The following is a 27,728-nucleotide window of genomic DNA, read 5'->3' as shown; positions in this document are numbered from 1 at the left end:
CTTCAGTTTAACACCGCAGCTTGTACTACCAATCCTAACCCTAACGCAGACTGGCTACACTCTTCACCAGAGTATGAATTATGCTGTCTTGATAATTACGGTGTCACAGGACAGCCAGGGGCTACACTGTGAGACTTTGCCTCAAAAAATAAAACAACAGCCAGGTGGTGGTGACACACACGTTTAATCCCAGCACTCGGGAGGCAGAGACAGGTAGATCTGTGTGAGTTCGAGGCCAGCCTGGTCTACAGAGCAAGTTCTAGGACAGCTAGGACTGTTTCACAAAAAAACTCTGTCTCAAAAAACCCAGATAGATAGATAGATAGATAGATAGATAGACAGACAGACAGACAAATGATTGATAGACAGATAGATAGATAGATAGACAGATAGATTTTAAAAAGCTAAACCAAAAAGCAGGCATGGTGATGGCACATGCCTATAATCCCAGCATGTGTGAGGACAACCCTAACTCCGGGGCCAGCCAAAATTAGAAATTGAGCAGAATTAGTGATCCTCCTGCCTCAGCTCCACACATGTTCAGATTACAGGCATGTGCCAGCATGCCCAGCTCCAAAACAATTTTATTTTAAAAATTTCGCAAACAGATCCATCTTTGGTTCTACACAGGGAACATAAGGTGTTGTTCCTCTGAATGCAGCTGCACAACCCATAAGCCTCTGAGCAACAGCAGAGACGCAGCTCCAGGCTTTTCCTCAGTACTAATAACAAACCTCAGCTGGTCTGCAGACTGAGGCAAGAGGGAAAGTTCTAGAAGAGAAATGCAAAGCCGGAGAGATGGATGCTCTGTTTAAAAGCACTTGCTGCTCTTCCAGAGGAATCAGGTTTGGTTCTCAGCATCCATGTCTGGGGGCCATCTCTCCAGCCCGAGTTAAATAAATCTTTAAAAAAAAAAAAAAAAAAAAAAAAAAAGCAGGGTGTTACAAATGCGTCAGGCACCTCTTCCTCTCCTCCATTTTAAAGACAGGATCTCAGGGTGTAGCCTTAGCTGTAACTCACTTTGTAGACTCAGCTCAAGCACAGAGATCCACCTGCTTCTGCCAGGTGCTAGAAGTAAAGGTATGGACCAGCACAGCCAGCCCGGTCTAGAATTTTGACTCCATGATGTAAAACTCTCTATTCCCATTGCAACGATGACCAGTCTATGACTGAGAGACTTCCAGTGCTAACTGGAGATGAACACAGAAATCTAAGAGATTGTATCATTTAGACTAGGGAGATGTATTCCACATCATAGCCCAGCCCACCCTAGTTGACAAAGTAAACAAATTATCTCCTTGAGCTACTAACGTGTTCTCTACCACTTACATGAATAAAAGCAGCGCACCCTCGGGAGATAGAGGCAAAAGGAGTTTGAAGCCATCCTATGCTCTATGAGGTCAGGTGTCAAAAATAACCCAAACCACAATTGGTCCAAAGTCACAGTAGATCTGCTAGGTGATGAAAGCTATTTACCTAAGGTCTTCCCTACTCCAAGAGCTAAGCGAAGATGAGCTAGCTTTAGATGTCCTTTGATTCGCTCTATCATTGTTGCCAGGGAGACAGGTTCATCCAGTGTGCACAGCCGTCCCATTCCGGTATTCAGAAGCAAAGGCTGAAGGGAAACACAAGTTAGAACATTATCTTTCTCCGGTCAGTAAGATTTGTTTACATAAGCTCGGGATAGCTAAAGCTAAAGTTTGGGATACAAACCTAACAAAAACATCTAACTTCTGGGAGCTCACACCCTGCTAGATATTTAACACATATTCAAAACGAAGTTTTTAAATTCAAGGTTGGTGCTGTTACGGGACCACAAAGGAATGACAGCCTGGGAGCTGGAGAGAGGGCTCAGCAAAAAGAGCACTTCGCTGCTCTTGCAGAGGACCCAGGTTGGTGCCCAGCACCCACAGGGCATCTCACAATGACCTGTAAACTCCAAGGGATCCAACACCCTTTTCTGGCCTCCACAAGGCACACAACACATACATACAGACAAAACACTTGTATCTTAAAATAAAAAATAAATCTTTCTTTTAGAAGGAATGACGGGCTGAGCTGGGACTGGAATCTTTGGATTTACTGGGTCTCAGAAGCTCCAGAAAACCAGAAAGGAGATAGAAATGGAGGGATGTCAAGTGCACTACTACAGGACAGACCGGATGGGACATGAAAGGATATTCTAAACTAAGATGTGAGCAGTGTGGACAGAGGAAGCCCAGCTCAAAAGGTTTCAGAGGGAGCAATATTAGCAACTGGGTTAGACACTATTCTTGGGATATGTGGCAGAGAATGCGGCTGCTTTCTGCCTTGGTTAATCTGCCTGAGGCTAATCAAAAAGTTTTGGTAGAGGAGATTTTAAGACGGTCTATTACTTGGTCACTAGTTATCACTCTTATGCACACCTACAATGAAAAAGAGCAAACAGGGCAGAAAGAAATACAAAACGTCGTTTGAAGAGAAGAACACCAGAGAATGTAATGCTTGAGCCAAGAGACTGGGAGAGGATTGATGTGAAATGGAGGCGGGCACCTCAGGGGAAGACGCCACTCAGCTAAGCTTCCAACCTGTGAAACCGCCTCAGGGGTTTTCTGCTCCTAAAAAGCAACAACCAGAGGCTTCTGCAGATGTGATTTAAGGGGGCCAGGCTCCTGCTCAAGTGGGCAGCTGAACTTGGCAGTGTTGTCCATGTAGTTCTGGATCTAGGGTCACGAAGGGTTGCTGTGGGATAATGCTTCTATGCACTGGTTTAGTAAAATGCTGACTGGCCAGTAGCCAGGCAAGAAGTATATGTGGGATAAGCAGACAAGGAGAATTCTGGGAAGAGGAAGGCTGAGTCGGGAGATGCCAGCTCACCGACCAGGGTGCAGCATGTAATGGCACACAGATAAAGCCACTGAACACATGGTGACATACAGATTAACAGAAATGGGCTGAGTTTAAGTGTAGGAGCTGGTCAGTAGTGAGCCTGAGCTACAGGCCAAGCAGTTTTAATTACTATAAGCCTTTGTGTGTTTACTTGGGTCTGAGTGGCTGTGGACCGGACAGGACACACAAAACCTTTCAGCTACAAAGGGTACACTACTAAAGATGTCAAGGAATCTTCCTCCACAGCTATGGAGAGCTACTAAAGCCAATGAGTGGCGGGAAAGTCCCTACATGGAGCACTGAGAAGCCATTTTGCAAACTTGTAAAAGTGAAGCCTGGGTTGCACAAGAGACCCCAGGATGCTGGAGATGTCAGAGCTATAGGATACCTGCTGAGGAGAGCTGCTGACAGAATAGAACCAGCTCAAGAGAGTGACGGCTAAAGTTAGGTTGTAAGTTTGAATCACTTAAGAGATCCATAAAATAAAAATACTTCTAACCGTAAGCCCCACTGCGCAAGGAGAGATAACTTCCTGGAATGCCGGGGGCTGTTCATGTAAGATTGACAAGCACATGTTTTCACTTCTGTAAACCAGGCTGGTTGTCCTAACTGTGCAGGACACATGCTTGATCACACATAGGCAGGGAGTACGTCAGGTATGTATCCATACCCTGACTGGATGAAGATGGGAAGTATACAGCCTTGTGGGTTTTGCCTTTATAAGCACTGACTAACAGCAATCTGTGGCCAGTCTCTGAGAATCCCAGACGCGAACCTAAACAGTGTCCATTGTCCTGGCCAGTATTTAATAAACCTTGCTTCAGATTTGAGTCAAAAACTGTGGTAGTGGAGCTGGAGAGATGGCTCAGGGGTTAAGAGCACTGGTGGCTCTTCCAGAGGTCCTGAGTTCAATTCCCAGCACCCACATGGTGCCTCACAACCATCTGTAATAAGATCTGGCACCCTCTTCTGGCCTGCAGGCATACATTCGGGCAGAATGCTGTGCCCAGAATAAATACATCTTTTTTAAAAACTGTGGTGGTGGTCTCACCCTCATTTGGCAGGATCAGCAAGAGAAGTGTGCTTTGATCAGCAAAGCCGTAAGAGAGGGGCCGTCTAAGCCTCTGACACCAGACACAGAGCTATAGGATTTGGAATTTGCCTTGATGGGCTCCAGGCTGGCTGTGTTCCAGTATTTCCTCACTATTCCCCCATCCCTCCTTTTTGGAGTGGTAATGTATATTCTATGCCATTGTATATTGGAGGCATATAATTTGCTTTTTGATTTCATAGAAGGTTACAATTAAAAGATTGCCTTGAGTCTCAGTGTGGTGGTTTGAATAGGAATGGCCCCACAGACTCATGTGTTTGAATGCTTGGCCCATAGGGAGTGGCACTATTAGGAGGTGTGGCCTTGTTGGAGGAAGTGTGTCACTGTGGAGGTGGGCTTTGAGGTCTCCTATGCTCAAGCTATGCCCAGTGTGACAAAAGTCTCCTTTGCTGTCTACAAGATGTAGAACTCAAGCCAGGCGGTGGTGACGCACGCCTTTAATCCCAGCACTCGGGAGGCAGAGGCAGGCGGATCTCTGTGAGTTCGAGGCCAGCCTGGTCTACAGAGCGAGATCCAGGACAGGCACCAAAACTACACAGAGAAAGCCTGTCTCAGGGAAAGAAAAAAAAAAAAAAGACGCAGAACTCTCAGCTCCTCTCCAGCACCATGCCTGCCTGCATGTCACCATGCTTCTCACCATGAAGCTATCGGACTAAACCACTGACACTGTAAGCCAGGCCCAGTTAAAGGTTTTCCTTTGTAAGAGTTGCTGTGGTCGCCGGGTGGTGGCGGCGCACGCCTTTAATCCCAGCACTCGGGAGGCAGAGACAGGTAGATCTTTGTGAGTTCCAGGCCAGCCTGGTCTACAGAGTGAGATCCAGGAAAGGCACAAAGCTACATAAGGAAACCCTGTCTCGGAAAAAAAATAAATAAATAAGAGTTGCTGTGGTCATGGTGTCTCTTCACAGAGGTAAAACCCTAACTATGACGCTCAGAAGACACTGAACTTTGGACTTGTATTGAGACTGTGAAAAACTATGGGAACTTTAGAAGTGAGACAAAATGCATTTTTCCTGATGACACGGCCATGAGCCTATGGGGGCCAACAGGCTGCATGTGGTGGTTGAGTGAAAATAGCCCACCCCAAAGGCTCCTGTTTGGGAAGGATTAGGAGGTGTGGCCTGGTTGGAGGAGGTCACTGGGGGGCAGGCTTTGAGGTCTCCAAAGACTTAAGTCATTCTAGTGTCCCTTTTGCTTCCTACTTGTGGGTCAAGATGTGAGCTGCCAGCTGCTGCCGGCTGTTCAGGCTGCCATGCCTTTTCTCTGCCCTCTCTAGCCCTTTGAAACTGTAAACCCACCCACACACCCATTTTCTTTTTTGGAAGCTGCCTTGGTCATGGTATTTTGTCACAGCAACAGACAAGGAACTAATACAGGAGGGTAATGAATATCCAGGTCTAAAACCACAAAGACAAAAGTATCAATGCTTTCCTAGTCCTAGACTATCTCCTCACGATGAAGTTTCCAGGAATATGTCCTCACCATACTTGGTGCTTGTATGTGTCTGTATGTGCACACTCAGTCGGTTCTCTCCATCCGTGAGTTCTCTGACTCACACTCACGTGGCCAGGCTTGACCACAGCCACCTTTACCTGGTGAGCCGTCTTGCTGGCCTTTGACGACTAATAGTTGACAAATGAGTCTGAGGCACAAGAACAACAGTAATGCAATCTGTCAACACTCACACATTCGACACCCAAGATCTCATGCCAGTCATGGCCATCACTCACACATTCGACACCCAAGATCTCATGCCAGTCATGGCCATCACTCACACATTCGACACCCAAGATCTCATGCCAGTCATGGCCATCACTCACACATTCGACACCCAAGATCTCATGCCAGTCATGGCCATCACTCACACATTCGACACCCAGGACCTCATGCCAGTCATGGCCAACACTCACACATTAAACACACAGGATCTGCATGCTAGTCATGGCCAACATTCACACATTAAACACACATAGTATCCACATGTCAGTCATGGCCAACACTCACACATTATACACACAGGATCTGCATGCTAGTCATGGCCAACATTCACACATTAAACACACATAGTATCCACATGTCAGTCATGGCCAACACTCACACATTAAACATCCAGGATCTGCATGCCAGTCATTCACACATTCAACACACACAGGATCCACATGTCAGTCATGGTCAACACTCACACATTAAACACACAGGACCTGCATGGCAGATACGATCAACACAGATGTCACAATTTGCTCGGCAACATGAGGGCAGAAATACCTTCTCCAGCGACAGAATTTCAGTTTTCTGATAAAGCTGTCTGTTCTGGGAGAGAAAAGAGAGCACCTGCATCAAAGCCCTCTGAGTACAGTTCAGGCTGATCCGGGTGTGTTCCTCGTCATCACACCTAGAAAGAAATCACTTGTCTCACTAAGGTAAATACCCGATAATCTATAACCTGCTACAAACATTTACCAAAGCTATGATCAGCAGAACTTGCTCAATCCCAACCAATTCAGTGTTCTCAAACTGTAGCTGCCTCGGAGCCCTCTGACATCATATGGAACAGTGTTCTCAAACTGCAGCTGCCTTGAAACCCTCTGACATCTTAAGCCTACCAGCTTAAAATACAATGGTTAAATCCTTCAACATGTCCAGTAAAATAGAACATCAACAATCAGAGATGGAGAAAACGGAAATTTTATTTTTTTACATATAAGTGTGTATGCACATGTGTGTGTGCACGTACATGACACAGTGTGCACATGTTATGGTGTAGGTGTGAATCAGAGTACAATTCATGGGAGTTGATTTCTTCTTTCACTTTTTCTTAAATATATATATATATATATATATATATATATATATATATATTTATTTATTTATTTATTTTATTGCGCATGTGTCTGTGTGAGGGTGTCAGATCCCCTGAAACTGGAGTTACGGACAGTTGTGAGCTGCCATGTGGGTGCTGGGAATTGAACCTGGTCCTCTGGAAGAGCAATTGATGCTCTAAACCACTGAGTTATCTCTCCAGCCCTCTGATTTCCTTTCTACCATTCAGGTCCTGAGGATCAAAACCAAGTCCCATCAGGCTTGGCAGCCAGTGTCTTCACCTTCTGAGGGTAATTTTCAATGACCGAATCCAAACTATACAGAAGGAATGAAGCCACAAATCGGCATTGACAGTAACTGAAGGACAGACAGTCCTTGAGCCACATTCTGAAATGCAGGGCTCTAGGGATTCTCAAACACAGAGCTGTTAAGAGTCTTACAGATAAGCATGGGGTCACGTGCCTGTAATTCCTCCACTCAGGAGGCTAAGGCAGAAGGACTGTGGTGAGTTTAAGGCCAGACAGCACCATACAGCCAAACCCTAACTCCAAACAAAAACAATACACTGAGTTTTAGTAACCATAGAATTCTAGAAACAAACACCACCTTAGAAAGGTAATCTGACCTGGTGGGTAGAACATGCTATAATCCCAGCAAGATCAGGAAGTAGAAGCCAACCTGGGCTACATGAGACTCAGGCTACCTCAAAGTCAAACAAGTCAAGTGTAGTGATGAACACCTTTGATCTGTAATCACAGAAGAGTTACTAAGGCAGAAGGGTTGTGAGTTTGAGGACAGTTTGGACTAAATAGTGAGACCTTTTCACAAAAACAAACAAACAAAACCCAAAAAACAAAAACAAACAAAAAAATCCATAAACAATCCATGAATCAAACTGATCTCTTCTTGAAGCTCTATAAAGATTTCAAGTTCAATAAGAAATTATTTATCTTTGTTTTAAAAACAATTGTTTGGAGAGATGGCTCAGAGATTAAGAGCACTGGCTGCTCTTCCAGAAGTCCTGAGTTCAATTCCCAGCAACCACATGGTGGCTCACAACCATCTGTAATGAGATCTGGTGCCCTCTTCTGGCCTGCAGGCATACATGTTATTACATATATGTTATTACAAAACACTGTATATGTAATAAGTAAATCTTAAAAAACAAATCAAAACAAAATAAAAAAAAAAAAACAATTGTTAAGTCCCACTTTTGTGTATCTTGCTGCCTTTCCTTTCCCGTTTTTTGGTTTTAAATATTGGGAGGGAGGGGCATGTGCATTTGGGCAGTGGAGGTCAGAGGCCGACTTGCAGGAGTGGGTTCTCTCTCCCCACCATGTGGGTTCCAGGGACTGATCTCAGGTCATCACTCTTGGCAGCGTGTACTTTTACCCACTAGGCCATCTCACCAGCCCATCCTTCTCTCTCTCTCTCTCTCTCTCTCTCTCTTCCTGGTGGTGCTAGGATACGAGGGCCCACACATCACAGGCATGTGCTCTACCACGGATAGACCCCCAACCTTTACCTTCCTGATGCTTCCATGGGTATCAGAGTGAATTGGCTGAGAGAGTCTCTCTTATCCTACCTTTAAATGACCAAATGATGGACCTTCTCAGAGGCACTTTCATTGCAAATGCTTGGGAATCACTGTTTTACGGGAAACTGGTAAAACTGAGCCTTACATGAATATATCACTAGGGTCTGACTGCATCCTTTAAAGTAGAAACAATTCCCTTTCAGTGTTACCAGGAAAGTTCAAAATGCTTTATGCAGGGCTGCAGGGCTGGCTGCTCTGGGAGAGCGCCCACACAGTGGGTCATAACTGTCTGCATCTCCAGCCTCAGGGGATCCACTGCTCTCTTCTGGCCTCCCTGGTCCCAGGCACACATGTGGAACACAGATGGAAGTGCAGACGAAACCCCCATAAATAAATAAAACTAAAAAAGAAAAAGAGCCACTTGGAGGCAGGGGCAGGAGTGTGCAGCCAGCCTGCGGACATCATGAGACCGTGGCTCAAAGAAAAACTAAAGCAAACAAACCAAACAAGAGAGAAGGGGCAGCGCAGTGAGATGGGTCAGGGGGTAAAGAGTCTTACTGCCAAGCCTTCGTGACGTCCTCCCGTGGTGGGAGGGAACTACTTCCCCCCAAGACGTCTTCTGACCGCCACACATGCACTATGGTACGCATCTGTCCATACACATCCTCACACTAAAACAATAATATGAAACAAGGTGTTGAAACAGAGGAATGTGTCATGTACCTAGCAGGAAAAGAAGTGACAGAAACCTCTTCAATTCCTTTCACTGCAGACAGGACTTTGTCCAGGTCTTGGGTGTGGTCCACACTGACTTCTACTCGGTGGGCCCCCTCTGTGGGGTGGTCAGGAGCTTTGGAGGGGTGGATGGGCCTGGCAGTGCAAGTTCCTGAGGAAAGAGTTGTGGGGAAATCAGGGCTTTTGTAGTGCTTTAGAACTAAAGAGATAAACTACTGGAGGTAAAATCTATATGAAATGTCTCAGCATTCATTTTCCTGTTTATGTATGTGAACATACATACATAACCATTAGATGCTCATCACTATATTAAAGATCTGGTCTAGACCTACAAAATAAAATCTATTTTCACAATTATTTTCCAAAGACTCATATTTCAGGAAATCTTGGACAAAAAAGACTGAATCACTGATTTTTTAAAAAATTATCCACTGTTTGGTCATTCAAACCACAGTATAGATCACAAATTCTTATATGTTGAACACATTTATAATGACCATTTTATTATCAAGGCTTCACAGTCCAAGGCCAAGTGTGGTGGTGCACACCTTTCATCCCAGAACTGGGGAGTCAGAGGCAGGTGGATCTCTGTGAATTTGAGGCCAGCCTGGTCTACATAGTTAAGTTCCAGGTTAGCCAAGGCTACCCAGTAAGACTGTCTCAAAAAAAAAAAAAAAAAGGAAGGAAAAAAGAAAACAAAGAACCAAACCAAACAACAACAAAATTACTTTAGCCTAAACAAAATTACTTTGGCCCAAATTGAGTGTCAAAATGCCCTCGGTGCTGGGTGCAAGCATTCAGTGAGATCCTGATGCTGTGCTGGGTGTGGTCGACAGACTCATTCTAGCCTGGGAAACTGAAGAGGGGGATCCCTAGCTTGAGACCCTTCTCTAGGTAAGGTGGGGAGGGCAGTGCATGGCTCACTGGGTAAAGGTACTTGTCACATAAGCCTCATGACCTGAGTTCAGTTCCGGGAACGCACGGTGGAAGGAGAGAACACACTCCTGAAAGTTGTCCTCTGACCTCCACAAATGTGCGCTCCCACAGTCACACAACAATAACAAAGATACATAAAGAAAAACAAAACAACAGCAAACCAGACAAAAATCTTAGTGTCTATGTAACTAACCCAGCAGGCGGATCCCGAAGGTCCTGAGCTTTGATTCTAGAGCTGCGAGCGCCTGCCCGGGGTGCTGACACTGTCATCTGACTGAACAGTCACAAAGCCCACCTGGCAATGACGTCTCACACCCCGCTTGTTCATCCCAGTGCTGGCTACGTTTGGTCAGCCTGTCACAAGCCACGGTCACCTGGGAAAGGGAAACCTCAACTGAAAATATCCCTCCATCAGAATGCCTGTAGGCAAGTCTGTGGGGCATTTTCTTGATGAAGGGTTGATGTAGGAAGACCCAGGACCCTGAGTAGGTGGTCCTGGGTTCTATAAGAAAGCAGGCTAAGCGAGCCTCGAGGAGCAAGGCAGTAAGCAGTGTTCCTGTGTGGCCTCTACTTCAGTTCCTGCCTCCAGGTTCCAGCCCTGACTTCCTTTCATGATGGGCTGTAACATGAAACAAACCCTTTCCTTCTCAAGGTGCTTTTGGTCATGGTGTTTACCACAGCAATGAAAGCAAATTAGAACAATCCTCTCCACAGAGTTCAAGCCAGCCTGAGCTGCATGAGACTCGGTAGCAAAACAACAAAAATGTTCCATGGTTTGTTTTGCTTATGTTTGGGTGGGATGATATGTGATGTGATTTAGGCAGTGTCTGGCTATATAGCTCAGGCTGGCCTTAAATCGAAGCTCTCCTGATTCAGCCTCCTGGATGCTTAAGTATAAGATTTTGGAGTACAGGCTTCTTCCACACCAAGCCTGATTTACAGTGCTTCATTTTTCTCTTTCCTTTTTTTCTTAAAAGACTGTTTAGACTTATTTATTTCATTATTTTTATGTATATGGATGTTTTGCCTGCATTATGTGTATGCACCATGTGTGTGTGTCCATAGAGGTTAAGAAGGGCATTGGTTCCCTTAGGACTAGGGTTACCAATGGTCGGGAGCCTCCATGTGGGTGCTGGGAAGCCTCGGGAAGAGCAAGAAAAAGTGTTCTTAACTGCTGAGCCAATTCTTCAGCCCCAATACATAGTTTTCAGATGAAACTCGGGCTGGAGAGCTGGTTCGGTGGAGAGCACTACTTGCTTTTGTAGGGGACCTGGGCTTGATTCCCAGCACCCACACAGAACCTCACAACGGTAAGGGAGGCTGGCCCCCTCGGAGTCGGTACAGGACATAACTGAACAGGACACTCTCAGCACAGAGCTTTATTACCCGGGGGAGGAGCTCTGCAAACAGCAGCAAGCAAGCAGGTGTTTTTGCAGAAGTGGGTTCTAAAGAGAAAAAGGTCTGTGCTAGGGTGAGGAGGTAAGTCCTGATTGGACATGTTAGCCAAATAATGAATTTTGATGGTTGGACCTTGGTGTTTTGTCTCAGGAATGAGTCAGTGGCCAAATAAGGAAATGGATTTCAGGGGCTAGCTTTAGGAATGGAACCTAACGGTTTAGCAAGGGGAGAAGGATACAAGGCAAAACCTGTTGGCCCCACGTGTGCCGAGCTTGAGCCCGCTAGAGCCCTTCCTGAACTGACTGTAACTCCAACTTGAGAGGATCTAGCACCGCTCTTCTGGCCTTCGTGGGCCCTGCACATATGTGGTGCACTTACATACAAGCAGACAAAACACTTAACAGGTATAAAAATAAATACGTTTTCAAATGAAACTTAATTACCAAATTTAAGCAACACATTATTTTACAAATAATGTACTATATAAAAATAGAAGGGCTGGAGAGATGGCTCAGAGGTTAAGAGTACTGACTGTTCTTTCAGAGGTCCTGAATTCAATTCCCAGCACCCACATGGTGGCTCACAACCATCTGTAATGAGATCTGGCACTCTCTTCTGTATACATAATAAATAATTTTTTTTTTTTTTTTTGGTTTTTCTAGACAGGGTTTTTCTGTAACTTTGAAGCCTGTCCTGGACTAGCTCTGTAGACCAGGCTGGCCTCGAACTCACAGAGATCCACCTGCCTCTGCCTCCTAAGTGCTGGGATTACAGGCGTGTGCCACCACCGCCCGGCATAAATAAATCTTTTTTTAAAAAAACCAGAAAGACCCATTCCTCTCCCCCCACAAAAATTAAAACTTTACTAGAAAGACATTCTAAAATTTCAAAGTATCTGTAGAGAGAGAAATCATTAACTATGGAAGGATATGAGGTTTCTCACCAAGCCCTTTGGCCAACCAGCTGTTGACTCCCTGGGGTGCGGCATCATAGGCCGTGTGGGGGGAGTAGATGGCAACCCTGTTCTCCAGCGCCCGGATCACCAGGCGCTCCTTCCAGGTTTTCCAAGTTATACGCTTCATGGCCCGGAAGATGGGTGGATGGTAGGAGAGAACGAGGTCCGCCTTCTTTTGCAGAGCCTCCTCCATGACCTCCTCCGTCAGGTCATTGGTCAGGAAGAGCGTCTTTACAGTATGGGGAGGGCTCGGCTCCACCAGTAACCCCACATTGTCCCAACTCTCAGCAAAGGAGAGGGATGCAAAGTCGTTCAAGGAGGAAAGGAGAGCCTTCAGGTCCATGAACGAACGAGAAGAATTGCAGATCCAGGACGGGACAAGCCGGATGCTCGTGGAGACCAGCTGTGCAGAGGGCAGCATATAGGAACCAGGTAATCGTGTCTGGAGTCAAAACACAGGAAGTAGAATTATGTACAGTTCAGCTCTGCACTTGGAGGTATGAAGTACATGAGTAAAAAGCTGTCACCAAGACCCAGATTCAAATAGTGGCTCTGCCGCTCCACAGCAGGGTGGGCTCAGCTAAGTCATTTGACCTTTTAACTTTTTTTTTTTTTTTTTGAGACAGGATTTCTCAGTGTAACAGTCCTAGCTGTCCTGAAACTTGCTTTGTAGACCAGGCTGGCCTCGAACTCACCAAGACTCACCTACCTCTGCCTCCCGAGTGCTGGGATTTAAAGCCACCCTCAGCCAGCTTTTGTTTTTTTGAGACAGGGTTTCTCCATGTAGGCCTGGCTGTCATGGAACAACTCAATCTGTAGACCAGGCTGGCCTCAAACTCACAGAGATCCGATTGTCTCTACCTCCCCAGTGCTGGGATTAAAGGCGTGCGCCAACACCCGCCTGGCTTAACTTTGCCCCTCATGTACAGAATGGAGACATGACAACCCACCTCACAGCCATGGAGGAAACAAAGGCATGAGTATATCACCCGGCAAAGTCTGATAAATACAAGAGCTCATCACCTCTTACACCCTTATCTCTCTCCCCACCACTGCTTCATGATTACACACCCTGCATTTCCACGCTGCACTCACATGCACAAACACACACAAATATACACACATACTGAAACATATTTAAGGGGCTGGAGATGCAGCTCAGCTGGTAGAGTGCTCGCCTAGCATGCACAAGGGTTCAGTCCCCAGTACCACATAAACTGGATATGGTGGCACATGTTTGTAATCCCAGCAGCTGGGGAGCAGAAACAGCGCGATCTGAGGTTCAAGGTCATCCACAGCTATCCAGTTAGTTCACTGATTACATTGAGACCCTGTCACAAACATTTAAGATGTCAAATATTGCCGGGCGGTGGTGGCGCACGCCTGTAATCCCAGCACTTGGGAGGCAGAGGCAGGTGGATCTCTGTGAGTTCGAAGCCAGCTTGGTCTACAGAGCTAGTCCAGGACAGGCTCCAAAGCTACAGAGAAACCCTGTCTGGAAAAACCAAAAAACAAAATGAGCAGAGTCAAGGAGAGAAGAGGCCAGAGCTGCTGCCCCTGAACGAGCACTAACCACTACACAAGGGAGAAGCGAAGAGGAAAAGCGGAGGCATTTACCCACATAGTCTGTGGCCCTTCAACTGAAGGATGGGAGGGCGTGTCACAAATCAATTCAAAATAGACAAGTACATAGATGGGTATGATGATCTGGAAGTTAACAGTAGCTCTGAATAAAAGAAACATGTTTGCCTCAACCAGCTATCAAGGAAATTGGGAATATTTGGCCAAGTGTTACCAACAAAGCTGACGTACCTTGTGATTGACTTTATTGTCATTCAATAAACTTCTACTGTGAGAGGGCAGGGATGTGTCCGTCTGTTTCTGACACAATGTGCTCACAATACACTTACAATAGTTTTTGAACTAATACGGGGCCTCCTGAAACCACCTGAGAGCTTGAGAGGATTTCATCTCCAATGCTACACCGCGCTAGTGAGTGTGAATGAGAACTCCCGGAAAGAAACTGTCTTCTGAGACGAACTGACCGGAACTGCAGGACGGGGGAAGAGACTGAGCTGTTACAAGTCTAGAGCCTAATTCCTGGGCTACCTTTAGCCCTCTGCACAGCCACTTGCTAATTTCAAGTTGCATGGGAGCTCTCTTTACACTCGCGTACGGCTCTGCCTTCTTCCACTGACGCATGGTTCAAGGCCGTTCCCAGAATAATCAAGGGCCATGTGGCACAGCCTTTAATCCTTGAGTCAGGACCCTCTCCCCTCCGGCAGCAAGGGAGTGTTCCGCCCCGATCTCTCCCGTCCTCATCCTCCGCGGCATCCGATAATCACTGCAGCCCGCCCTGACGTGCAACTTCAGCGAGGGGAACAGAGAGCCCCGCGACCTTCCACTCGCCCACTACTCACCAGTCCCAGAAACTCTCCTTGCGTCACTTCCGCTCTGCCCGAAGCTCCGGGCAAAGTAGGAAAAAAGTTGGGCGGAAGTGGTCCGGTGCGTTTTGCTTCCGACTCCGGAGACCTGTGTTTGGTTGCAGCGGCGGTAGCCGGTCATTTCTTAGTGTAGCTGTCTGTGAAGCCTTCCGCTGTCAGACGTGGGGCCGAGGGGTGAGGTGCACGGTTCCCCCCGGGTCCTCGTCGGTGTGCTGAGAGGGGAGACTGACGGAGACGTAGGTGTTCACTGCGAAGGGCCCCCCCGCTCCACTTCCGGTGGGGCAGAAACTCTCAATTGGAACCCGCAGACTCCCCGGCGCCTGGGATGAAGTCTTTTCGGTTTCCACAGCGGCGGTGCTGAGCGAAGTGTGTAAGTGTGCAGTAACGGCGTTTGTCCTTTTATTCGCGCACTTGGTGCCTGCTGCACCTCACGTGGGCGCCGTTTTATTTCTTGGGATCCTCGCGGTGAACTCTTGGGATGGAGAGGATGTTTCTGGGACTTTAGATGCATGAATCTACTGTTAGCTGGTGACCACTGCTATAGGAAAAGCAAATAGGGAGGGCATGCGGGAAAAGCGCTTTTAAATACAATTGTCAGGTTTGTAAGACCTGGGGCTTGGAAAAGACTATGAAGTGTGAAATTTCTTGTACAAGCGTCTTGAGTACAGTAGGCGTCCTGGGTAAAGGGAGCGCCAGTACCTCACTAGACCAGTAGCCCTGTAAGTGGGACTATGTCTAGCCTGCAAAAAGAGCCTTGAAGAAAAGTGAGCAAAGTAAGTACAGTGTTGGGTGGTGATGGTGGTGGGGTTGTTGTGTTGGGTAGGGTAGCACCACTTCTATGCCCGGATTTTTATTTAAGAGGATGCTAGTCTAAGCTTTTCGTTGTAACAAGTATGGTGGGAAAGATAGGGTTGACACGAACTAATTCCTCTTTCTTTTATGATTAGAAACTCATCTTCAGGTTTTCTCTGCAAGGCTTTCTGGAACCATCAAGAGGGAGGATGGTAAGTATTGTAGAATTCTTCTTGGTGCGTGGGTGGTTGCTTGTTTTTATCCCCCTCGGATTCCCTGGGGCTGGGGCCACCTCTGGCAGGTGTGGGTGCTGGGAACCGCACAGGTCCTCCTGTGAAAAAGCAACAAGTGCTCTCCACTGCCAAGGCATCTCTGCAGCCCATTTTTTTTTTTTTAATTAGGAATATTTTTTAGGAAGTCAGACAAAGTGCTGAGTGTGGTAGCTCCGTGGTGCATTGCGGATTGCATACTTAGCTAAGGTGATGGAGGAGAGGAGGGTGGGGAGGGAGGTGTGTGTGTGTGTGTGTGTGTGTGTGTGTGTGTGTGTAATAGGGTAGAGGGAACAGAGTAGGATAAGTAGGTATGATCATCACAGCATTTTTCCTGCTGAGGTGGTGGCACACAGGAAGATTGTGAGGCCAACCCTGGCTTCACAAGGATTGATTGAATGAATGAATGAATGAATGAATGAATGAACAAAAAGGGAAACCTCCAAATAGTTTTTGTTTGTCTCTGAAATAAGATATGAAAAAAGTAAAGTTACTAAGCAACACACACCAGAAAGGAGAGGCCAAGTGAGAAAGCCCTATGGCCGGCTCCATGCACTAGGACTCAGAAATGCTGACCACTTCTGGTTTGTTGTAAGTAAATGAAGGAATTGATTTTTGTTTGTTTGTTTGTTTGTTTTGGTTTTTCAAGACAGGGTTTCTCTGTGTAGTTTTGGAGCCTTTCCTGGAACTTACTTTGTAGACCAGGCTGGCCTCGAACTCACAGAGATCCACCTGCCTCTGCCTCCCGAGTGCTGGGATTAAAGGCGTGTGCCACCACTGCCTGGCAGGAATTGCTTTTTAACTCTGCTTCTCAAAATTAAACTACCCAAAGGAAATGGTGGAAACAGTTTTGAAAAATCAATTTCTTAACATTTTTCTCAGGTAAATATTAATGATGTGGAGACATAAAGGCCAGTAATAAAAGTCCGGCAGTGGTGCCATGTGCCTTTAATCCTAGCATTTGGGAGGCAGAGGCAGGAGGATCTCTGTGAGTTTGAGGCCAGTCTGGTCTACAGATCAAGTTCCAGAACAGCCAGGGCTACACAGAGAAACCCTGTCTCCAAAAGAAAAAAAAAAAAAAAAAAAAAAAAAAATTCAGTAATAAAATGTAACTGTCATTTTTAATGTTTTTAATCATAAAAATTCAAAGTAAACATAATTATTTTGACTACAATGTTTGCATCCAAAATTTAACAGAGATGCCACTTTTCATCTATGTGAATCTTCTAGAGATTTTTTTTTCCTGTTATTGAAGTAAACATGGAGAAATGAGTGTGACTTATCTGTCAGAGTCACTTAATGTGAACAAGTCATTTTTAATATCTTTAATCAAATAATCATCTTGAATATCCAGTCAGAAATAATACAGAACTTATGTTACTGGGAAAATACCATTTGTTCTCACATTCTCCTTTTTTTTAGTCTGTAACACTGCATACAGATGTGGGGGATATCAAAATAGAAGTCTTCTGTGAGAGGACACCCAAAGCATGCGAGGTGAGTGTCACTGTTTGCTTATTAAAAATCAACTAATATGGTGGCTCGAACCTTTAATCTCAGCACTCAGGAAGCAGAGGCCAGTGGATCTCAGAGTTAGAGGCCATCCTGGTCTACAGAGTGAGTTCCAGGCCAGGCAGAGCTGTATAGTGAGACCCGTCCTTAAAACAAACAGAAACACTCATCTAACAGGACAGCCACTTTGAATTAGTCAGCCTAGAAAGTAAGAAAACTTTCTGCGAACCCCCATGAGGAATAGCTCACCATCCTGGAGGTCTAACCTCCACTTCTAACGTCAGAGTTGAGTAAGAGAAAGGAGGATGTTTTTGGGGGGACGACTCAGCAGCATGGGGACTGGAGTTCAAATTGCCAGAACTCACAGAAAATGCTGGTGGTGGCGCTCACCCATAGGGTGGGGATGTGTGTGTGGGGGGGGACGGACACAAAGACAAGAGGATTACAGGGTCTGGTACACCAGCCAGCTCCAGATTCGGTGAGAGACCCTGTCTCAAAGGGAAGAGGCTGAGGATGATAGATTACTCATCCTTCTCTTGCTTCTGCATACACACACACACACACACACACACACACGAACGCACATACCACAGGCACACCACACGTACTAAATAAACAGAAATAGGTAGGTGCTTCTCCTATAACCATAAAGTGTCCAGTATCTTTTCTCTTTTGTCTAACTTTTTCAGGAAATGTAATTAAGATATAAGAGACTTGTCCTGTAAATACTTAGCCCGTGGAAAGGACAAGGATAAAAGGAAGAGTCAACCATTTTTCATTCATGCAGTTATCTGTCAAAAGACTCTCCAGCCGAGTCTAGGGTACAGTGAGGAGCAAGAGACATTGCCTGCCCTCAAAGAGCTCCTGCTCCAGCTGGGAAAGGCAAGCGAGAACAATGCCGTGGAGAGTGCAGGGCAGGGGCATGCAGGGCTTCCCAGGACCTGCTCAAGACCGACTGTCTATTCCCAGAGAGAGTGGCTAATGCCTAAAAGGCGTAGTTAGATACACCGTGATAGCGTTTTCAGGGTCTAGGATTGGACCTTTATCTGCTGAAGTTTGTTTCTGCCTAAACCGTTTCTAAATCATTGTTTTTATTCTCTTCAGAATTTCTTGGCTCTTTGTGCCAGTAATTACTACACCGGCTGTGTATTTCATAGGAACATCAAGGGTTTCATGGTTCAAACGGGAGATCCAACAGGTGAGTTTTCCCACTACCCGAAATTAGGAGGGTTGGATATGTCATAAGGAAAAAATGTGTAAAATAACTGAAAAATGTGGTCTTTATAACCAGGCTACTTTGACCATCACAGAAAATTTAGGGGTTTTGTTATTTTAAAGATACGTTTATTTTTAGTGGGGACACCCTGGGCTGGTGGTCCTGGGATCTATATAAAGCAGGCTGAGCAAGCCACAGGGAGCAAGTCAGTAAGCAGCTCCCCTTCATGGCCTCTGCATCAGCTGCTGCCTCCAGGACCCTGCCCTGCTTGAGTTCTTGCCCACACTGCTTTTGATGATGAACTATTATAGGAACTGTGAGTGAAATAAACCTTTTCCTCTCCACGTCACTTTTGGACATGGTGTCTCCTCACAGCAATAGTAACCCTAACTAAGACAAATATGTCTTCCCAATATAACCCGTTGAGTCTGCACACTGTTACTTGTACGAACATCTTCTGGATGACCAGTGGGCGTGCTCTTCCCTGGGCAGACCACCTCTCCCGCTCCCAGGTCTCCTCAGTTGCCTCAGTTGCCGGCAGTTCTGTAGGGCTGACTCCTCGGGGGCTCTCCTCCTCCTCCTTCCCTCCATGCAGTTCAGCATGTTGTTGTTCTCCTTCTCGGTCAGCTCAGCAAGTGTTCTTAACAGCGCAGCCATCTCTCTAGTCCCTGTTTTTGGTTTTTGAGACAGGGTTTCATCACATAGCCCAGACTGGCCTCGAACTTCTCAAACTTTCAATCCTCCTGCCTCTGCCTTATGATGGGTGTTGGGAATACAGTCATGTGCCGTAATACATGAATTATGAAATTAATGTATTTGGTTTTGGTCCAGCCAGCAGCAAGATACTTTTAGAAGGCGCTATTACTGCTATAATATCTGAGCAGTATTAATGAGGGGGTTTTCTCCTTGTTGGGAGGATTTTATTTTTCTGGTCTGTACTGTTAATTTGGGGGAAGTGCTAAAAGGCCAGATGGTGTATGGGTCTGCTATCTCAGATACCTGGAAGGCTGAGACAGGAGGGTTGTAAGTTCAAGGTCAACCAGGATAACTTAAGGAAACCCTACCTCAAATTATTAACTAAAAAGGAAAAAAAAAGATGGGAATGTTGGAGCTAAATAACTCAGTAATAGAACACTTGCGTAGCATACACCAAGTTCTGTGTTCAAACTTTGACTCTCTCTCTCTCTCTCTCTCTCTCTCTCTCTCTCTCTCTCTCTCTCTCACACACACATGCACGCACGCACGCACTTGCATTTAAAGAGTTCTGCTAGGGTTGGAGATATAGCTCTGTGGTTGTGCACTGCCCTGGGTAAGATCCCCACCACCATATAAAGAAATAAATATGTAGTATACAGCAGCCCTCCCATTTTAGAAATGGAATCCCCACTGAAGTCTAATTAGATGTTTCTTTTGATTTGCTTGTCTTGTTCTACAGGCACTGGAAGGGGAGGCAGCAGTATCTGGGGCAAGAAGTTTGAGGATGAATACAGTGAATATCTGAAGGTATCCATCCTTGTGTTTCTGGTCACTTGTTTTTTGGTTTTTGGTTTTTGGTTTTTGGTTTTTTTTTTCTCGAGACAGGGTTTCTGTGTGTAGCCCTGGCTGTCATGGAACTCCCTCTGTAGACCAGGCTGGCCTTGAATTCACTGATATTTGCCTCCTGAGTGCTAGGATTAAAAGCATGAAGCCACTAAGCCTGGCTAAGTAAATACTTTTTATTAAAAAAACAACTAGTGCCCAGTTGTGGTGACATGTGTTGATAGACAGATGCTGAAGATGAGGCAGGAGGATCACTAACTTGAGACTAGTCTAAGCTATGTAGTCGGAAGTTTTCCTGTCTTGACCAGCAAAGCTGTATCTTTTTCTTGATCTGGGGACTGTTGACAGAATGCTTGACCAGCAGGCAGAAAGCTTTGGTTTCCATCCCTAGAGCTACATGAATAAGGTGTGGTGTGCACACCCGTCATCCCAGCATTAGAGAGGTAGGGCAGGATGATCAAAAGTCTAAATTCAATCTCAGCTACATAGTGAATTTGAAGCTAGCCTGGGCTATGTGAGACCTCGTCAAAAAACCATTGTCCTACACACCAAAGTTGAGGTTGGGTTTTCAAGGTTCATGTACTATATATGCCGGAGGAGCTCTTACACATGTACTCTAAGAGACACATGCCATTAATTATCAAATGAAAACATTTTAGCTTATCCAGTAGCGAAAAGGCATACTGCAGTCTTTGTACTGTGTAGCTCTGGCTGGTCTCAAACTAGAAATTCTCCTACCTCCGCTCCCCTTGTGCTAAGGTTCTAGGCACGTGCCACCACACCTGAGATAAGGATGTATTATTTTGATGGAGCTGCACCTCCCTACCTTTCCTAGCTACTGTCCCTAATGAACAGCCAGTGCTAGAGTGGTCAGTGGCTGGTTATATGTTTTGTTGTTGTTGACTGGGTATGTCTCTATGGCACAGCCCAGACTTATCTCTATTTATTTATACTTTCAATTCTTCTATACCATGCCTTGTAAACTAGTAGTATTGATAATATTAGAGCTAGGTGAGACCTTCCTCAGATCATCCAGTCCTGGGGTAATAAATTGGTTCACTGGCCATAGGAGGAAGATTCACTGATGCATTCTCTGTGACCGTTAAGAAAAAAATCCATGGGCAAGAGATATACTATTGACTTTGCCAGACTCCATCTCTGCCCAGTTTTCAGTGTATCATCTGCTTGACCCTTGTGAGCATCTGAGTTTTCACCCCTGAACTAGTCCAGCTCCCTTGTTTGACAGGTGAAGAAACTAGCCTAGAGTCAAGTATGCAAGAGGAGATTTGGGGGATTGGGTTTTGTTGCTTGATCATTTCTTCATTCAAGCACACTATTCCCTAGTACAAATGTAAGGAATCTTTCTGTTACACAATGATAGGAATAAAAGTGTTTGTCAGGCGGTGGTGGCGCATGCCTTTAATCCCAGCACTCGGGAGGCAGAGGCAGGCAGATCTCTGTGAGTTCGAGGCCAGCCTGAGCTACCAAGTGAGTTCAGGAAAGGCGCAAAGCTACACAGAGAAACCCTGTCTCAAAAAGACAAAAAAAAAAAAAAAAAAAAAAGTATTTGTGACTACTTCTCCACAGTGAAAATGAAATTGATTGGATGATATGATAATTATATAAGCAAATGATAGTCAAGGTTATCAGGGATAAGGATAATATACAATCTTCACATTTAGGTTAATACTGAGAGAGGAAAGCTAGCTAAACCATCTCTTGGTCCCCTGAATATTGAAAAGGCAGAGAATGTTTCAGTTTACCTTTGGAATTTGCAGATGACAGCCCAGTTAATGCCTTGGTTTATCTCTTTTTTTTCTTTTTTAGCACAACGTCAGAGGTGTTGTATCTATGGCTAATAATGGCCCAAACACCAATGGATCTCAGTTCTTCATCACCTATGGCAAGCAGCCACATCTGGACATGAAATACACAGTATTTGGAAAGTGAGTGTTCCAGTCATCTCTTTGTTCGGCACATCAGTGTACTGGTTAATGCTGGAGAGACTGGTTGGACTATAAAAGTACCTGGACTTTAGGCCCCCCAGTCACCAGGTTCCTGACCCTGAGGAAGTATACATTATCTGAGCTTTGTTTTCTTTATTTTGTTTGAGAGGAACCAAAGAATTGCTTAGCATGTTTTGCAAATTAATAGCAAGAACAACGTTTAACAGCAAGCAGCGTATCTGAAAACAGTGTCATGAGAAACTGGACTAGCATAGTGACTGTCCCCAGTGTCCAGGCACCTCTTGCTGTTCGGTTGTCCTTGGTTTCCTCTTCCGAGCTCACCTCATGGTTATCCAGGTAGCACGGCTAGGGGAGCGTGTCAGGAAGAAAGGAGGAAGAAGTAAAGGTGTTTGAGCACTTCCACTGAGCTAGGCGGTTCAGCAGGTAAAGAAAGCACTTGTCGTGTGTGAACCTGATAACCCGTGTCTGACCCGTGGAGCCCACGGAAAGGGGGAGGAGAGAACTCACTCCACAGAAGTCCTTCGGCCTCTACACACGTCCATAACTGCATGTGAGAAATAAGTAAACATAATTTTTAAAGAGTGAAAAATAAAGAACTTTCCCAGAAGATCTAGAACTTGACAGTGTGGCCACACCTTACCAAAAGGGAGAGTAGGTAATCTTTTCAGCTGGATGGATTGTGCCATCAATAAAATGTGCCACAGTAAAAACTGATCCTAGGGAGCTGTTTGGCAGTTTTTGCCAAATTATGCATTATAAAGTCATTTTTAATAGTTCAGTGGGAGGTAAAATTTACTCATTCAACAAGTATTTATCATGCTTAGTGATAAAAAACCATGGCTGTAGAGGACTGGGGTTTATTTTGGTTTTAATTTTTAGGTTTTTGAAACAGGATTTTTTTTTAAGCCATAGAGCCCAGACTTCCCTGAAATTCATGATCTTCCTGCTCCAGCACTCCCTCTTCTGAGACAATGACAGTTGTGAGTTACTGTGCATGCTAGTGTTCCATTTAGTACTGTGGGTGCTAGTTAGGTTGAGAACCAGAGGCTCCCACTGTTGGCTTCTGTTCCAAATGCTCAGCACATACTTACACAGCAACTGGAACACTACATTTGAGATGTAATATAAAAAAGCATTTTTCAGCTGGGCGGTGGTGGCACACTCCTGTAATCCCAGCACTCGGGAGGCAGAGGCAGGTGGATCTCTGTGAGTTTGAGGCCAGCCTGGACAGGCTCCAAAGCTACAGAGAAACCCTGTCTCGAAAAACCAAAAAAAAAAAAAAAAAAAAAGCATTTTTTTTCTCTCCACAAATGCATAGGTTCAGATTCCAACCATGTATTTTGTTTTAAGAAAACACTTCTTGGGCTGGAGAGATGGCCCAGAGGTTAAGAGCACCAACTCCTCTTCCAGAGGTCCTGAGTTCAATTCTCAGCAACCATGGTGGCTCACAACCATCTGTAATGAGATCTGGCGCCCTCTTCTGTGTACATAATAAATAAATCTTTAAAAACAAAACAAAACAAAAACTTCTCTTTTGACCCATGTTTTTAGACGTTTTAATCCATGATCATTTGCTCCAATGCTTTGGCCTGATTAGTACATCATGGCAGCATGTGGTGGACCAAAACTTCCCACTTCATGGCCAAGAAGCAAAAAAGAGGGAAAGAGATATGCCCCACCTCTTTTTTCCTGTGTGTGTGTGTGTGTGTGTGTGTGTGTGTGTGTGTGTGTATGTGTATGTGTATACAGATGCAAATGAGCATGACTGAAGGACAGAGGTTAGTACCAGGTGGCTTCCTTAATTTCTCACCTGGAGTTCACTGATTCAGCTAGACTGACTAGCCAGAAAGCCCGAGGACCCTCCTATCTCTACTCAGTCAGCTCCGGAATTATAGGTGTGCAGGGGGTTGAACTCCCGTCCTCATGCTTGCACAGGGCCATCTCTCTGGGACCTGGACTCTGTCTCTCTTAAAGGCTTTAGTACTTCCCAGTAGTCCCAAGCTGGTGACCAAGGCTCTAGCACATGGACTTCTGAGGGACACTAAGTTCCAAACCATAGCAGCAGGTGTACATATCCTCGAGGTCACCCAGTTGTCATGAGAAAGAGCTGGGGAAGTGTGGGCCCTGAGACACCTGAATTCAGGGCCACTTCACTTCCGTAGATGGGATTGACCTTGATACTCCATTTTGCCACGTGTGTCCAGGAGGGACATTCAGCCAGGGCACCTGATCAGAAGAGAAGGTGACACTGGTGTGGAGCACTCTCCTCTGGAGACCGTCATTGCTGTAGAGACTTTATATTTCAAGCTGAGAAGTTCCACATACCACATTGTTTCTCTTTCAGGGTTATAGATGGTCTGGAGACTTTGGATGAACTGGAGAAGTTACCAGTGAATGAGAAGACATACAGACCTCTCAATGATGTGCACATTAAGGACATAACTATTCATGCCAACCCATTTGCTCAGTAGCTCTAAGAGACCTGGACAGACACTTGGTGGACTTCACTGGAACATAGCCATGTGGTTTATCCAGTTCTGGTTATGTCAGAGACTATGGTCCTTCTGCTGTTGACGGGAATGATGTCTGTCTGGGAGACCTGCAGCATTCACCCCCATTTGTGAGCATATTCTGTTCCACTGCTGTTGTTGTAATTTAAATACAAGAAAGCAATGCCTTGGTTTTATTACATGTGAGTATCCATTTTTAAATGCTGATCTCAGGTGCAGGCATTTTTCTGACCAAATCCCATACCATGACCATGCTAATCTGTATCCTTCAAGTACTGTTTTTCCTTCACAATTCACTGCAGATAGGAGGGAAGCTGGCCTGTCCAGGTAGCACATGACTCTAAGCCCAGCTGTACTACAAAGCAAATCCTGCCTGAAGAAAGGACAGAAGAGAACCCTGCTAAGGATATGGTCTAGGAAGGCCAGCCAGTCTGCCCTCTCCTGTCTGGGGGAGGCTGGGTGTTTCTTTTCTTCTGTTTGGGTGGTTCTGAAGTAATGTTGGTAGGTTGCCCAAAAAGTCAGTGCTTACCAGAGTAGATTAATAGCTTCTCAGAACTCCATTAATTAGTGTTAAAACTCCAAACTTTTAAGTCTTAATATAACAATGGCATATGAGAGAAAGAAATCTGAAGCATTTTTTCATTTTTTTATATACCTTACTTAAATCTTTTTTTTTTTTTTTTTTTTTTTTTTTTTTGGTTTTTCAAGACAGGGTTTCTCTGTGTAGCTTTGTGCCTTTCCTGGAACTCATTTGGTAGCTCAGGCTGGCCTCGAATTCACAGAGATCCGCCTGGCTCTGCATCCCGAGTGTAGGATTAAAGGTGTGCGCCACCACTGCCCGGCCTTAAATCATTTTTTAAAAATCCAAACATTTACTATGAGACACAGGTGGTTGATTATTGACAGCAGTCATTGTAAAGCAAGTTACTTTAAATAAAGGAATAGTAAAAAGTTACTTTGAAACCTGTTTTGTGAGCTTATGTCTTTTTAGAGTCTGGTAGCGAGGTAAACCATCTTTCTCAGCTGGAAGCATGATTTTTACAGATGAAGAGCATGGAGAAGGCAGCTGGAGCCTTGTTGCTGCTGTTAAACTGACAAAATGATCACGCATAGTCATCAGCTCCATCAGAGATCTGAGAAGGATAAATTTTACTTGGGTAGTTCTCTGCTCTCTCTCTGCTCTGCTCCCCTCTTCCCTCCTGCTCCAGGCCTACATCTCCTCTCTTTCTCTCCCACCTCGCCCCCCACTTTATCTCCTAATAAAGCTCTAAAACTTAAAAAAAAAAAATTTACCGGGGTAAGCAGGAAGTACAGACCAAGCAGCTCCAGAATCTGTTAAAAATGACAGACACTTAACAGCTACCTGGGCAATCACACTAGGTTCCGCCATGGTTCTAGGATCAGTGTCCCAGAACAATGTCAGTCTTTGGCCACCAGGCCCAGAACATCCAGCAGACTTTCCTGTGGAGGAGGAGTGTGGGGAACTGGTCAACCTTGTTTAGGCAAAGCAGGGCAATCAATTGCTTGCCCACAGTTTGGACAGGGTGAAAAGCAGTTTTTCACGCAGTGGCTGGCTTTGCACATATACAGCAAGCTCCATCATCTTCTTTAGAGGAGATCTCAGGTGTTTCCAAGAGCTGGCATTTCTCTCTATTGCAGGAAGCTTTTTTGTTTGTTTTTGTTTTTCGAGACAGGGTTTCTCTGTGTAGCTTTGTGCCTTTCCTAGAACTCACTTGGTAGTCCAGGCTGGCCTTGAACTCACAGAGATCTGCCTGGCTCTGCCTAGGAAGCTTTTTTATTAAACATTAAATGCCATATTCAGCTGATCTCTGAAGAGTCTGAGGACCATCTATCAACTATATCTAAACGAAACAAAATTTGCTTGTTTCTAGTTACTTGTTTTAGGCTTAACTTTGAAAACATATACAGGAAGCTAAATAAAGCTTGTTCCTGTAATTTTTACATTAGTATTTAGCATAACTACAAGTATACTTCTCGAACACATTAAGAAATTTAAGCATTTACAAGGTGACTAATAACTTGCATGTCTTAATCATTAACAGTTTATAGTAAGTTAGTAGCTTTTTTAAAAAAGAGATTTATTTATTTATTATGTATACAGTGTTCTGCCTGCAGGCCAGAAGAGGGTGCCAGATCTAATTACAGATGGTTGTGAGCCACCATGTGGTTGCTGGGAATTGAACTCAACCAAAAAAAAAAAAAAAAAAAGGCGGGGTGGTGGTGGCGCACAACTTTAATCCCAGCACTCGGGAGGCAGAAACAGGTGGATCTCTGTGAGTTCGAGACCAGCCTGGGCTACCAAGTGAGTCCCTGGAAAGCGCAAAGCTACACAGGGAAACCCTGTCTCGAAAAACCAAAACAAACAAACAAATATAATCTTACATTCTTATCATCATGCAAAAATATTTATCATACATATCCAAAATATTTTGGAGACTTGTTGCTTCCTTAGTCTAAAAAGAGATACAATGATAAACTAAGGGCTCAGTAGGACTGAGAAATTTTATAATTGTTGCTTTATGCCACGAAGTCATCTTTCTCTTTTTGTTTTGTATTGTTTTGTTTGTTTGTTTGTTTTCTCAAGACAGGGTTTCTCTGCATAAGTCTTGGCTGTCGTAGAACTCACCCTGTAGAACAGGCTGGCCTAAAACTCACAGAGATCCAGAAATATTTATAATCACCATGGAAACAAAGATCTGGGCATATCTGTGAACATTTTTTTAAACTGGTTTGAGAAGACTTACCCTAAATGGGTGAATTCTTTGGACAGGGTTTTGGACTGGATAAAAAAAGGGGACCAGGGGCTGGAGAGATGGCTCAGTGGTTAAGAGCACCAACTGTTCTCCCTAAGGACCTGGGTTCGATTCCCAATACCCACATGGTGGCTCACAACCATCTCTAATTCCAGTCCTAGAGGATTGCCCTCCTCTGTGGGCACATGGTACACAGTCATACAGGAAGGCAAAATATCCATACACATAAAAATAAAAAGGTGGGTGACAAAGCTAAAACCAGCATTTGTATGTTTTCTGACTGTGGATACAATGTGACCAGTGTTAAGTTTCTAAACCCAGGACAACCCACTGAGATGCCTATTT

The 27,728-nt window shown here is 45.0% G+C and overlaps 2 protein-coding genes across 3 annotated transcripts in view; one reads left to right on the top strand and one right to left on the bottom strand.

The window, feature by feature from the left end:
* Nucleotides 1-14,993, bottom strand: part of Nif3l1 (NGG1 interacting factor 3 like 1) — a 19,517-nt gene extending 4,524 nt beyond the window's left edge. Inside the window, exons 1-5 of one of the 2 annotated variants that reach the window (XM_036173501.1) lie at nucleotides 14,781-14,993; nucleotides 12,349-12,802; nucleotides 9,060-9,222; nucleotides 6,245-6,371; nucleotides 1,477-1,615 (exon numbers count right to left, since the gene is read on the bottom strand). In XM_036173501.1, the coding sequence (XP_036029394.1) occupies nucleotides 1,477-1,615; nucleotides 6,245-6,371; nucleotides 9,060-9,222; nucleotides 12,349-12,781 (862 nt within the window). In that variant the 5' untranslated portion in view covers nucleotides 12,782-12,802; nucleotides 14,781-14,993. The other variant, XM_036173502.1, reaches the window with a different exon arrangement.
* Nucleotides 14,879-24,788, top strand: Ppil3 (peptidylprolyl isomerase like 3). The gene is made up of 7 exons (XM_036173503.1): nucleotides 14,879-15,174; nucleotides 15,752-15,808; nucleotides 17,288-17,362; nucleotides 18,482-18,575; nucleotides 20,029-20,096; nucleotides 21,960-22,078; nucleotides 24,444-24,788. Exons 2-7 carry the CDS (start codon nucleotides 15,806-15,808, stop codon nucleotides 24,568-24,570), a joined length of 486 nt encoding a protein of 161 aa, XP_036029396.1. The 5' UTR covers nucleotides 14,879-15,174; nucleotides 15,752-15,805; the 3' UTR covers nucleotides 24,571-24,788.
* Nucleotides 24,789-27,728: the final 2,940 nt, after the last annotated feature.

Source organism: Onychomys torridus, chromosome 23, assembly GCF_903995425.1.
Source record: "Onychomys torridus chromosome 23, mOncTor1.1, whole genome shotgun sequence".
In the NCBI taxonomy this organism is placed as follows: domain Eukaryota; kingdom Metazoa; phylum Chordata; class Mammalia; order Rodentia; family Cricetidae; genus Onychomys; species Onychomys torridus.
The sequence above is the reverse complement of the archived record's forward strand: the minus strand, read 5'-3'. Positions and strand labels throughout refer to the sequence as shown.

What these genes read in the sequence shown, in the direction of transcription:
- Ppil3 (XM_036173503.1), top strand. An exon ending in GGACACCCAAAGCATGCGAG is followed by an intron (nt 17,363 to 18,481) that starts GTGAGTGTCACT and finishes TATTCTCTTCAG; the next exon opens with AATTTCTTGGCTCTTTGTGC. An exon ending in TCAAACGGGAGATCCAACAG is followed by an intron (nt 18,576 to 20,028) that starts GTGAGTTTTCCC and finishes CTTGTTCTACAG; the next exon opens with GCACTGGAAGGGGAGGCAGC.